The following is a 12,933-nucleotide window of genomic DNA, read 5'->3' as shown; positions in this document are numbered from 1 at the left end:
GCCCCCCCCCCCCCCCCAATTTCTGATACACATTCCTGTGTGGGAGGTAGGATCATTTGTAATTTGAAAACACTTTTGGTGATTTTTTGGTCTACTTTCATCCTTGTAGAGGACCAGTGTCTTCAAACCTCCAGAAAAAGATGTGCTTTAATATAACATACGTACTTGAGCTCATCTCAGGTTTTCTCTTTCCCCCTCTGGAGTCTACCTTTGTGGTTTTAGGTTGACAGGTAACACTGGAGGCCAAGAAACCTTCTGATTCTAACCGAGGCAGGTTGCTCTTTTTGTCCATCTTCATCTACATCTGGAAAATGTGTTTTGAAATATGAGGTTTATGTTACCGTCTCAAGCATGTTATATTTCCTTTGCCTCCCAAATGGATCAGTTTAAGATTCCTGAACTCTGACCTATGTTATTTATTTGCTTTTCTGAGACTAGCAGTTGCCAGCACAGCCATGTGTGTCCTCTCAAGATGACTTCATTTTCCTCCTTTCCAACAACATCTGTATTTTTGACAAATAGTACAGAATAACAGCTAGACAAGAGCCTCCTGTTATAATGGAAACTGGTTTTAGAGGGACTCCAGTGTTTAAATAGGTGGTGATTATTTAAGTGGTTTGAGATTTTTAATTGAGGTTATGAAATAGTTTTGTCAGTTGTTTAGAGTATGAAGAATGTCATCCAAATATGTCATCATTTCTTATTACTAGTATTTAATAATCTGAGCAATAACAGGACGTTTCAACCAAGGGAAAGGACACCTAGAGGTCCTACTTGTCATCTCAGTCTAACTTTGATAGTTGTACTGTTTCTGTCAGTTGTGCTTCATCTTTGTAGTGGTCCCTTCCAGCTACAGAGCTCTGTGCCTCTCTTAATAAGCTCACGGTAGTTTACTGGCAGCGCTTTGGAATGCTGACCGTAATGTCCTAATGACCTAATGTCCCTGTGTCCCCGTCCCCCACCCTCCTTTTTTTTTTTTTTTTTTTTTTTTCAGTTTAGTAAAGTTTTACTTTTCAAAATGTACAGTGATGGGACCTGTTTATGCATCTTTACTGGCAGCTGGGGCATCTCCACCTTTGGGGTTTCTGGTATAAATTATTTGAACTCTGTGCTTTGAAACTGGTTTAATGGGTCCTTTACTAAGCAGCTCCTGAAGGGCTGCCCTGGCCAGGGAACTGTGAATCTTCAGTCTCTCAGAGACAACAGCTGGGGTTTTAAGCTTATAGTCAGGAACTTTCTTACAGAGTTTGTCTTATGTGGCTTTGTCAAACAAGACTAGGTTATTGAGCTTGTCCCACATTTTTTGCCTTTGGTCTTTGTCTTTCTTGGCTGACTTTCCAGCATCTATCTTTTTCTTGTCATCCTTGTGTGGCATTGCAGAGCTCGGAGAGCAGGTGCTACCACTGCAGCCTCACTAAGATGCTGGACAAAAAGGTGGCCACCATCAGCCAGAGGGTCGGTAACATGGCTTAGTTTCTTGTATATGTTCAAGATGTTTTCTTGAGAACTTCTAATTGTTTACCCTGGACTAAGATAAAATGAAGGTTAAGTAGGAAGAATGCAAAATCATCTCTCTTTTTTCCTGAACTTTTTCAAAAATATGTTTAACTATACTGCTTCTTAAAATTATAAAGTTATTATTATTATATATATAGTGTGTATACGTACATGTATAAATACCAGTAATAAAGTATATCTTAAGTGTATTTAATTTGTGTTTTTCATAGCATGAACAGCGAATTTCAAAGTCGTAAGCCCTCTTAGAAGAGTAGATGGTATCATGGTAGCCAGTGTTTTTATTTCTGGATATTATGTCTGAAATCCTGAGTAGTTGTCTTATTCTAATTTCTGATTGCTGCCTGTTGTTATCAGGCTGGCTGGCTTTAGGACTGGCTATCTTTGCTTGGGTGATTCCCAGATAAGATCGCTAATAATTAATACAGTTCACATTAGAATGGAAGAAATCATGCTTAAGCTATAGTAAGTAGCTTCACTCATAAAGGTACTCTGATTTTAATCGAATCTTAGGAGTCTTCTATTTTATTTCTAAATTTCTTTATATATAAAATTACTAATATTCACATACATGTTACATATACATTAATAAAATCATTATGTAGAGTATATTCCTGTTTGTGGATCAAAGTTTTATGTATTGCTCCAGCACTGTCCATTATGTTTTAACGCCACCTTGCTCTTTTTTTTTTTTTTTTTTTTTTTTGCGGTATGCCTCTCACTGCTGTGGCCTCTCCCGTTGCGGAGCACAGGCTCCGGACGCGCAGGCTCAGCGACCATGGCTCACGGGCCCAGCCGCTTCGCGGCATGTGGGATCTTCCCGGACCGGGGCACGAACCCGTGTCCCCCGCATCGGCAGGCGGACTCTCAACCACTGCGCTACCAGGGAAGCCCCACCTGTGCTCTTATGTCACAGCTGCTGTTGAGAGCCAACATGTGTTCATGTTAAAGTGAAGACTGTTATGAAAGAGGAGAGTGAGTGGAGTACTGTGTAGTGAGTAGCTGCCGTATAGTTGTTTGGAAACTTAGTGAACTTAACGACTGACAATGCCCAGTGGTACAGCCCTTCTCTCCTGTGAACTAACAGCCAGATTGTTTGTAATTTCCCGTGCTATTTAAAACAGGGTTCTCATGTATCAGCCATCTTCTGTAAGGGTGCCCAGTGTGACTTCGGTTGATCCTGCTGCTATTCCGCCTTCATTAACAGACTACTCAGTACCATTCCACCACACGCCAATATCAAGCATGTCATCAGATTTGCCAGGTATGTGAAGAGGTGTTTTGTTTTTTTATCAAGTTTTACCATTTCTTTTTATCTTAATCTGTGGAGCAAATATAATTTAAATATCTTAAATAGAAATGCTAAGGAAATTGCTAAGGAAAGGCTTCCTGTAAAGGTAGTATCTGTTTTAAATATATCACATTCAGTTCCTATCATTTAAACTATAGAGCAATCTGTAGATTTTGATGAGAGGAAATACAGTAGGAAAATTTTACAGAATTTATTCTTCCTCATAGAGAATTTATACTGGGAGACTCTTTCTTCGTTTATCATGGAAGCTTCACAGGTTAGGGAGACTGTTTTCTCATACTTTTTTTAGTAGCCCATCACTTCTTGGTATCCCATCACAACTTCAGAATATACTGGTGTACTGTGAGGTCAGTGTTGCCTACCAGCTTTACCCTGTAAAAATAGGATCTACCTGCTGTTTCCCTAGAGCTCTGCCTAATATTGAGGGATATCTTTTATATGTATGTTAACTCAACAGTTAAAAGCTTCAAGGCTGCTTGAATAACCTTAGTACCAAGACGTATGCAGCCAAGGCCCTACTATAAAATTAAAGCTTTTTCCTCCCTCCCTCTTTTTCTCTCCCTACATAGCCATTGTTTTTGCAGACATTTTTTGGTCGATCAAATTTGAGCAAGTTAGTACCAGTGACTCTTAAATTCATGACTTCCCTTCTCTTTGAAGGGCCCTTTTAGTGGAATACAGTCACCTCCTCCTGTTAATTTTCTGGATTTAGGAAATTAATTTTGACCTATGATTTATTCTTCTTGCCCCTCTTACTAAGGTCTTTATTTTTAAGCACAGTGTATATTCTGTTGGGCAGAGTTTGTGTTGTTGAAAAAGTTGATAGTTGTGTACTCTGCCCCAGTGTAATTTTGTCACTTGAAATTTGTTCAGCATTTATTCAGTTTGAATAAAATTTAATGGAAAAGAGTAGACTAAAAATAGTATCCATCAAAAAAAATGTTAGGTACCTTTTGCTTCTTATATGTGTTTACTCCACATGTACTTTGGGAATTGGTATTTTAAAAAATTGTTTGTAAACCCAGCTAGCACCAGTTATAGAGTATTTGTTGATACAAAGCTTGATGCTGAGTTACAGGTGAGGTTTCATGGTCCTAAGAAAGATGGAAAGTCAGAGAGTCTTAATTCCTTACTGCCATGTTTTGCTTTAACTGTGGCTAGTTTCAAATGAAGTTGAAGAGTGTCCACATGTCATCTTACAAACAAGCATTCCAGAAGGATTTGTTTCCTAAAGATCTTGAATTAAAAATCCTGAAAAAAGATAATGAACGTTCTCTGTTTTTACTAAGTGACTCTGGCCATTTAGCGATAGAATAGGTACAATGTACAAATCACTTGCCCTGTTAGTTTTTGAGTTATGTGAGTTTGGATGAATTTTTAATTTCAGGGAATTTATATTATTTCAAAATTTGGGCATAAAGTCAGCCTATTTACTTTATAAAATGTACAGATTTGAGAAAAACAGTAAAATATGTTAACTGTGTATTTCATAAAATGCATTTGAAGCTGACATTAAGGAACTAAGACTAATATCCAGGGCTGATATTTAGCCAATATAAGCCAATATAGTGATACTAATTATTAAAATGTTGAAAGGCTTTCTTATCAGTTGATAAACAGAATAGAATAGGAACTGTTGTACTTTAGAAGAGTTACCAGTTTACCGTCATCTATGAATTATGTAGCAGTTACTACATCTAAGTAGTTTAGTTTTTACTTTGGTTTTACTGTTAATATGCTCTTTTGTAATTAGTAATTACTTTGGGGATTTTTTGTGCATAATTTTTATGTAATTAGTCATACTGTACAGAGTTTTGATATTTATAAGTTTAATAATTTATAATAAAATATTAAATAGAACACCAAGAATGGAGAGATGACAGACTTTTAATACATTTCTTAACATTCCTTTTAAACATCATAAACATGAATCTTCTGAATCTGCAGGAGAACAAAGAAGAAATGATATTAATAATGAACTGCAGCTTGGAACATCTTCTGATACTGTGCAACAGTGAATGCAAAATAAAACATAATTTGTATTTATGGAATGGAAAACAGCTTGATTATTTCATGAAAAAATATGACTGCCTTATTATTGCTAGTGCCATATTTGTCAGGTGGGAATAGTGCTCAAAAGTTGTATCATTAAAATTTGAAAGTGCTAAACATTTACATATTTAATCATGTAGGAGTTATGTTTTGTTAAAGTTCATGGCTCAAGTAAGGAGAATGTGTTGTTATTAATAAGATATACAGAGTCAGTTTCACATGAAGAAGCATTTAAAATCTAAAACGACAATTTTATCAGTATTGACAAAAGCATTTAGAATGTACCATCAGAATTTTTAGCACTGCCTGCTTTTTAGTTAAAGATGAGCATTTTCAACTGTGGAATACTTAGGAGGGCCTAAAAATACGTCAGTACAACATATCATTGCAGTTCAAACTTACGGTGAAATAAGAAAACAGCATTTTACTAAACTTAGAAAATAAGGCAATAACATTTGATCACTGTTCATGAAACGTCATCTATTTCATGTAAGGGTTTTAATAGTCTGTACTTACAAAGTAGAATTGCAAGACATTGTTTGTAATCTTTTTTTAATAGGAATAACATCTGAAATACTATATCGAACTTCATTGTTACTGTTTGAGAAAAATGGTTTCAGTGAGAAATATTTACATTAAAAACATTATTGAATTTTGTGTATACAGCATCTGTGTAATGCTAGGGAGACAATGGGTTTCAACCAAAATTTCAGAAAAGTTTCTAGACATTTTATTATGGCATTGTATAAGTTACCATATTCAGTTATCCCTGGATGAGGTGTCAAAAGATACAGATCAAACAAATCTCTTAAAATGTTTTATCAGTAGACTATATATCTACTAGCACACATGAAATAATCATCAAAGAGAATTGCAGTACATCTGAAGAGATGGGAATTGAAATAATGAAAATGTGGAGACACTTGGCACCTCCTCGATGGGCAGTCTCCAGTGCTAGAACTACAAAAGCAGCTTGAAAATTATATCAAGCCTGTGTATTTATTTAAACTGAAGTTACAAAATGGGAATAAACTTTAGAAAATGAGCATTTTGAGTGATTTGGCTTCAATACACAATATGCCAACAGAAATAGCAATACTTTCTGTAGCTTTATAAAGAAATTTTGGTATTCAAATGGACTGAGTTATTCAGCAAACATTAAAAGTGATTGAATATTTGAAATTAAATAAGCTTTTAAAAGCAGAAGTTATTATATAAATAATGTTATATACCATTTGAAGCAAAACAAAATTAATACAATTAAACCAATAAAATGATATGCAAATAAACTCTTTTTGTGACGTAGTCCATAATAGAAATGTTGAATGTATAAAACTCTCAGAAGGTGTTATAAGGGCTAGACAAATTGTGAATTACTGTTCAGCTGAAGCAGAGAGAGGATTTACTGGACAGTATCATTAGTGTGAAGAGAAACTCTTTGCTTATTGAGATATGTTACCTACTTAGTATCAATTTAATGGGGAGCTCCTTGGAAAAGTTTGTTGTGATTCCAGTGTTGGCTCAAACCTTGCTGTATCATATAGCTAGTGATAGGCATATGAAATGAAAAATACCAGCAGTTTTCAAAAATGCTTTAGAAATTAAATGACTTCTTTCAAATGATTGGTGCTACAGCTTGTATTACTTGATAAGTATTTTTATCATACCCTTCCTTATTTAGAGATTATCAGGGAATAAATATACTTTAACATTTTGATTTATAAATTTTTCATACTGGTTATTAAGTATTTTAAATATTTCCCACTAATATTCTCTCCTTAGAGTAACAGTCTAGTATTAGAGTACACTCTGTATGATTATTATACTTGAGGTGACATTGAATACCAGCATATAAAAATTCACAGAATGGATAGAAATTGGCCCGTCTTAGTAACGTACACCTAATATGTGATTTTTTATTTTTTTTTAATGTTTTGAAATTTAGTCAAACAGAGGTCTATGGGGACTGACCTTGAAGTTTATTGCTAGATTTTTCAGACCTGAAATATTTTATTATTTATTGTTATAACTTTAATATTTCAAAATGGTATTACTGGGCAACGTTTTACCACAGTTCTATTTCAAAAGCATAACTGGAGAATCCCAAAGCTTTGGTTTAGAAAACTGCATTAGCTTATAACCCAGCAAACCTTGGTAAGATGTAGCTTGTTAGTGAGCAGCAGCCAGCAGGTGCTTGCTTTGTGCAGCATGTTGAACTGTGTACTGCTACTCTTGTTGTGGGAACCGGGGAACAGAGCTGTCCATGAAATAGACATTTATCTGCCTAAGAAGTGATATTTTAGATGAAGCTCAGTGTGGTGTATTTCTAAAAAATAAATGTGAAGTACCTTAAGAGTCTTAAGTATGTTTTGTTAATGGTCTGAATCCAGATCGTCATCTTTTCATTTTATTGCTTCTCATTCTGCTAAGTGATAAAGGGGGAGAGTTTGCTTTGACTAGTCCTATTTATCTGAAAAATTTTGGACTGCCCCCTTTAAGTCTCTGGGAGGCGGTTTTTCTAGTTGTTTTGTTAGGAAATATGTTCATTTTTGGGTTTTATCCACATAAATATCCTGATTGTGGTATAGACCTTCCCTATGGCAGAATGGTAAGACCTTAACCCAAATGTTTTATGACTTAAGATAAATAAAAAATGATTTAGGGAAATAATTCTTGTCTCCAACATATGAGACAACTATTAACAGAACATTTTTGTTTTAGGTTTGGATTTTCTTTCCCTTATTCCAGTTGATCCCCAGGTATGTATCCTGAATTTAAGCAACTAATTTGTATTTGATTGTTGGTTGTGTCATACTAACTAAAAATGACCAGTTGCATAAAATCAGGACAGTCAACTCTCAGTTACTTAAATTGATGGAAAGGAAATACTATATAAATATTTCACAATTTTACTTGGAGGGATGAAGTTGCTAGTTCTCAGTTTATTATATTTTGGCCTTTAATACTGGAAGTTTAAATTATATTTTATTTAGTTTAATATAATCAGTTGGCATTTCTTACGAGCATTTGAGTGATTAAAATGAGGGGAAGCAGTGCTCAATGACTGGAAGTTAAAACCTTATAGAGACAAGTTGTAAAACACTTGCTCTATACATAGAAAATAGCTGATGCTGATTAAACAGACTGAATCATTAGCTTGATTCTTCCTTGTTTTTAAAGGCAATCAGATTCAGACTTTGGAGATGCCCTAATCTAAAATTGCTATAAACCAGTCATTCCTGTTTTCTTTGTCAGAGATAAGAAACTCTAGTATCCCAGCGTCCCAACATGAAGACCTTGCAATGAGTGTGGACTCCACTGATAAGGCTTATAGCAGAGGCAGAGCAGAGGAGGAAAAGGCATGGGAAAAGCTGAAGGGAAGAGCAAAACAGAGAAAGAGACTTTGAGAGAAGTGTTGAGAGTAGGGAGGGATAGAGGACGAGCCATGCACCACTGCTTTGTAGGCTGCTCAGAATCAGCTAACCACAGGTCTTGTATCAGCTTCCTGGTTCAGTACTCTGTATTTGATCACATAAACAGCACTGGAAATTTGGGCCCAAGGTAACAGGCACAGAATGAGGAGTTTCTTCTCACCTTGAGTTGACTTTGTTACAGCAGTAGATTCTATAGCAAAATATCTATCTGTTTTTTAAGGAAATAGATTCTTCAGGCTTAAAGTATTACTGTTTTTAATGTGAATCATCCTTTTTTAAAAAAAAGATCTTTTAACCTAGAGGATTTTGATTTTATAGGGCTATTTAGCATGCTTGGTGTCAGGCTAACTTGTTGCTAAGCCAAATGAAGGGTAAGGTTGTGCTTTCAGTTTTCCTTGAATCCTTAGATTTGTTCTACTTTACCTCCACATTGCCCCCTTAATCCCTGTTATCCTTATGCAGATGTGTTCAAATTACACATAAAGGCTACAGAGTTAGATTGGCTGCAACCTGAGTATTGTAAGATTTCAAGATGTAGAGGCTATTGATAGCAGGACTGTAGTATCTAGCATTCATTATACAAATGAAGAAGGGTACCTTTTTACTCCTAGGTGGTCAAAAACTCCCTCAGAGGTAGTAGAAATAAAATGTTAACTTTCTGGGCTTTTTCCAGATTCTTGGCTCAATTTTAGTGGAAAATTAGAAATTGATTTTAAAGAAGTTTAATACCTGACAATGCAACTCTCTTTAGAGGTTCTTAGAAGCTCTTTAAGAACTCCCCTTGAATGTCTTTGTGCCTGGCATTCGTTTTGTTGATGAACCAAGACAATTGTCCATCCTAAACATTAAGTTAACTTTTTTAAAAGGCACCCTGAAGTTTAGTTGTTGCCCTTCCACTGACTGGCAGCCTTAAACCTGGGGCCGTTGTTCCCATTTTATGGTCTTTTAGAAGATCATGTAGTCTAAACAACTTCAGTTTTAAATTTCTGTTTTTAATATCTCTGATGATAGGCTGAATAATATATAGAATTGATAATATTGATCGGATATCCTTACTGATCTTCTTTCATACAGTCAATCTAAACACAGACTTAGGACCTCTCTTGTATACTGGACCTCACTTATCTCAATCAAGTCAGTGCAGTTGTCTCTCACATAAAATATTCTATGGTGATATAAAGCTTTTAGCTCTTGTCTCCCTCTGTTCCTCCAGGTCAATATTAGAGTACTAAACTCAGGTCGGAATTAGTTTGGGAATCAGCAACTAAGATGTTAAAGAAACCAGAAATTTGAACAGTTGGAAGGGGGTGTCAAGCAAGCATCTCAAAGGAAATTAGATTAGATTAGATTTCCTTTAAGATTTATTCCAAAATTTTGTGAATACCTGAGATACCTCTCTTTCTGAGCATCCCGTGGTAGTTAGCTACCATGTAGTCTCTATGTTAGAATGTATGCTATCTTCTAATTACACAGGTTCTGTTACGTGTATGTACAAAGGAGTCAGATGCTGCCTTCCCGCTGATCAGTCTTAACATTATTCCTTAAGGGTCTGATTAATACTAAATTTTGAGAGAATTACTGAATTTTGCATTAGCATTTTTCTTAACACCATTAAAAATAAGTTTATTAGCCTTTTACAGTGTGTTTTAAATCTGGTATAAATACATTTAGTGAGCAAATTCTTTTTGAGATTAAGTATGAGTCATAATTTTGGGGCCAATATTTAGTATTAAATAACTTTAGTTATTGTTGACATTTTTGTACTACTACATATTTGGTCACAAATTCTGTGAGTTTTGAGACAATCAGGAATATGCTGCACTCACAAAATAATGTAAAATGTTAAAATTCATGCCATCTTCCATACAAAGATGTGAAGTTTTGAGAAGTTTTTAAGTCCCACTGAGATTTAAATATGTGGCTATCACTTGTGCATATCTAACAATTTCTAGTCTCTATATTTAAAATCAATGTAGCCTCTTCCTCATCGACATCATTGTTTGTTTCAAGCAGTACTGTCCTCCTATGTTTTTGGATAGTCTCACCTCACCCTTAACAGCAAGCAGTACGTCTGTCACCACCACCAGCCCCCATGAAAGCAGTACTCATGTTAGTTCATCCAGCAGCAGGAGTGATACAGGGGTCATAACCAGCAGTGGAAGTAACATTCCTGACATCATCTCATTGGACTAAAGGAGGACTCACTCGATTCTAGGAATCATTCATTAAAACTGCTGTTTCTTGGATCTCTGGTCCGTGGAAGCTATTTTTTTGGTAACGATTACTTTGATATTTATTGAAGTGTCAAATGGATTCTTTTGCCTTCTGAGAGATGAACACAGATGACTGCAGCAAGAACCACATGACATGCAAGGATTTTTCTTATTCATGCTGTACTCTGAGCATCAGATACATTCAGCTGTAACTGCATCTTCTTGAGAGATGGATTTCAATTTCATATGATACTGGTTGGATTCTACAAATCAGTTAAAATTTTTTTTGTTGTAATAAACAGCAATAAAGTTATGTAAATATTCAAGTAAACTTTTTTCTAATTAAAAAAAGATGTAATCAGTGATTCTGAAATGACAAGGTTTGTTTAATCTGATGTGAAGGAAAAATATATGGAAAGAAGTTACGTTTGCCAAATGAGCCCTTTCCGTGGAGATTTGTTCTATTTCGTTGAAGTAATGAAGTCTTGATAAGTGGCCAAAGCTTGGGTTCCACTTTTCTTCCTGCAGTTCCACTTTTCTCCCCGATTCCATCAAAGAAAAATGGCCTTTGTGTTAAGCATTTTCCCCTGGTTGTTGTTTACACTTTGGTATTGTGTGCTGATGAATACAGAGTGAAGTTCTGGGATTTGGCTTTTCTTTATTATTAGTGATTATGTTGAAGAAACCCTATGCAGAGTCTTCCCTGATGTAATGTGTGTTATTTTGGTAATCATACAGTCTTATTCTAGAGGTTTCTATAAATTGGGGGCTTACCTTCTCAAAAAAAAATTCCCTGCAGCCATCAAATGAAATGTTTTTAGATTAAGGTGTGGGCTGGAATGTTTGTTAGAATTTTGTTCACACTGTCTAGAAATATTGAGAGGTTGGAGGCAGTGGAAGAACAGATTTAGGGGCGGTGGGAATAGCAAAGTTTAATTTCTTCCTAAGAACTTCTTTTGCTCGTTTATTTTACAGGATAATGTACAGATCTGTGTTGAAACTTTTCAGTTTAGTAACACTGACAAAATATGTTTTAGATCTCATTTTTCTCATAGCAGTGATTTTCAAACTTAAAGAACAAACAGTAGCAAGGGGATGGGGATGGCATCAGATTTCCCTTTCCTTTTTTTAAAAGGAAATCTTTCCTGAAGCCACAAAAGACAAAACAGAATTAGAAATGTTTGAATATAAGAAAGGTTTGAAGAGGAGAGGATGGGCCTGAAACCCACTTTGAAAACCACTCTCTTACTGTGTGTTTGGTTTTAAAATCTCTCAGAAAACTGTTTTACCCTTAGAGAAACATTTTTATCCAAATTTTATACTTTGCTTTCATTTGGCTGCAGAATTTTAAGTTCTGAAGGACTTAATACTTCCCTAATATTTAGCTTTCTCTTCTTAAGCTGTATCTACTTTAAAAATAAACCTGTGTTAAAAATGATTAATCTAACTGATTTCTCAAGCTGAAGTGCCCAGATGAAGAGTCCACCAATTTCAGTTCGGATAGGGAACAATCTGGGTTGGTGCAACTCCAGGGAGCTGACTTGTCACTGCTTGGTTTTTCACACCTTCTCAAGTTCTCATGCCGCACCCCCCCCCCCCCCGCCCCTGTGCTCTTTTTGTACTCATTTAATTTCTTGTGATTTTCTACATCATCCCTTCTTTGGCTGCATTATCCCCTTAATGTATTATCCCTTTTGGAGAGTTATAAGCATGGAAAACGAACCTGAATCTTCTTGCAGTAGTTGCATCATAGTTGCCAGTTTTACCTTCTTCGTCCACGTTACAGTCCTTTGGTCCAGATACAGAATTTCTTCCTAGTAAAATTTTATGTTGCTGCTCTAAATATGGATGCAAGTTCTGTTAACTCTGTAATCAGATAGAAAAAATAACCTGATTTGTGTGGTATAATTTGTTAATAAAGAAATGCTGTATATTTGTTACCATTTTGTTACCCTTTAGATGCTCAGAGACCCTCCCCTCCCCAGTTTAACCAACAGTTTTATCAGGTAAATGAAAAAAATTAATAGAAATTAGTTTATTTACTTGGTTCTTGTAAATGGTACCTCTGTGCTTTTATAGTTGTGCTTTGTTTCCTTTTCACTGTTTTATGTGAACAGTTTTATTGTTCATTTTTGGTGCTTTACACTGAATTACATAAATTTTTAATTTATCTCATACAGGCGACTAACATTTTTTAAAATATACTTTTAAGTTTATAATCTTAAAATTGAGACTTTTGTGTATGTATATTTGAAGGTGAGTACTTTTCTTTATGCTTTTGGCCCTGTGACAACAACATGCTTATTAAGCCACTGTCCTTTTTTTAGAATGGTCACTAAATATTTTTTATTGAGGCTCTGATTTTGTAGCAGTTTCTTTTACTAGTCCAGATATCTGCTCAACCAAG

The 12,933-nt window shown here is 35.3% G+C and overlaps 1 protein-coding gene across 11 annotated transcripts in view; it reads left to right on the top strand.

Annotated features, from left to right (window-relative positions):
* Positions 1–12,457, top strand: part of PIAS2 (protein inhibitor of activated STAT 2) — a 91,443-nt gene extending 78,986 nt beyond the window's left edge. For 5 of the 11 annotated variants that reach the window (XM_027118423.1, XM_027118426.1, XM_027118425.1 and 2 more), the window contains 3 exons: positions 2,640–2,779; positions 7,601–7,638; positions 10,324–12,457. In XM_027118423.1, the coding sequence (XP_026974224.1) occupies positions 2,640–2,779; positions 7,601–7,638; positions 10,324–10,506 (361 nt within the window). In that variant the 3' untranslated portion in view covers positions 10,507–12,457. Of the gene's footprint in view, positions 1–2,639; positions 2,780–4,774; positions 4,866–7,600; positions 7,639–10,323 lie in introns of those variants that run through there. The other 6 variants (XM_027118429.1, XM_027118424.1, XM_027118434.1 and 3 more) reach the window with 6 other exon arrangements.
* Positions 12,458–12,933: the final 476 nt, after the last annotated feature.

Source organism: Aethalodelphis obliquidens, unplaced genomic scaffold (genome assembly GCF_003676395.1).
Source record: "Aethalodelphis obliquidens isolate GAN/ISIS:26980383/991018 unplaced genomic scaffold, ASM367639v1 scaffold19, whole genome shotgun sequence".
In the NCBI taxonomy this organism is placed as follows: domain Eukaryota; kingdom Metazoa; phylum Chordata; class Mammalia; order Artiodactyla; family Delphinidae; genus Aethalodelphis; species Aethalodelphis obliquidens.
Note: the sequence above shows the minus strand (reverse complement) of the source record. Positions and strands in the feature narration are given on the sequence as shown.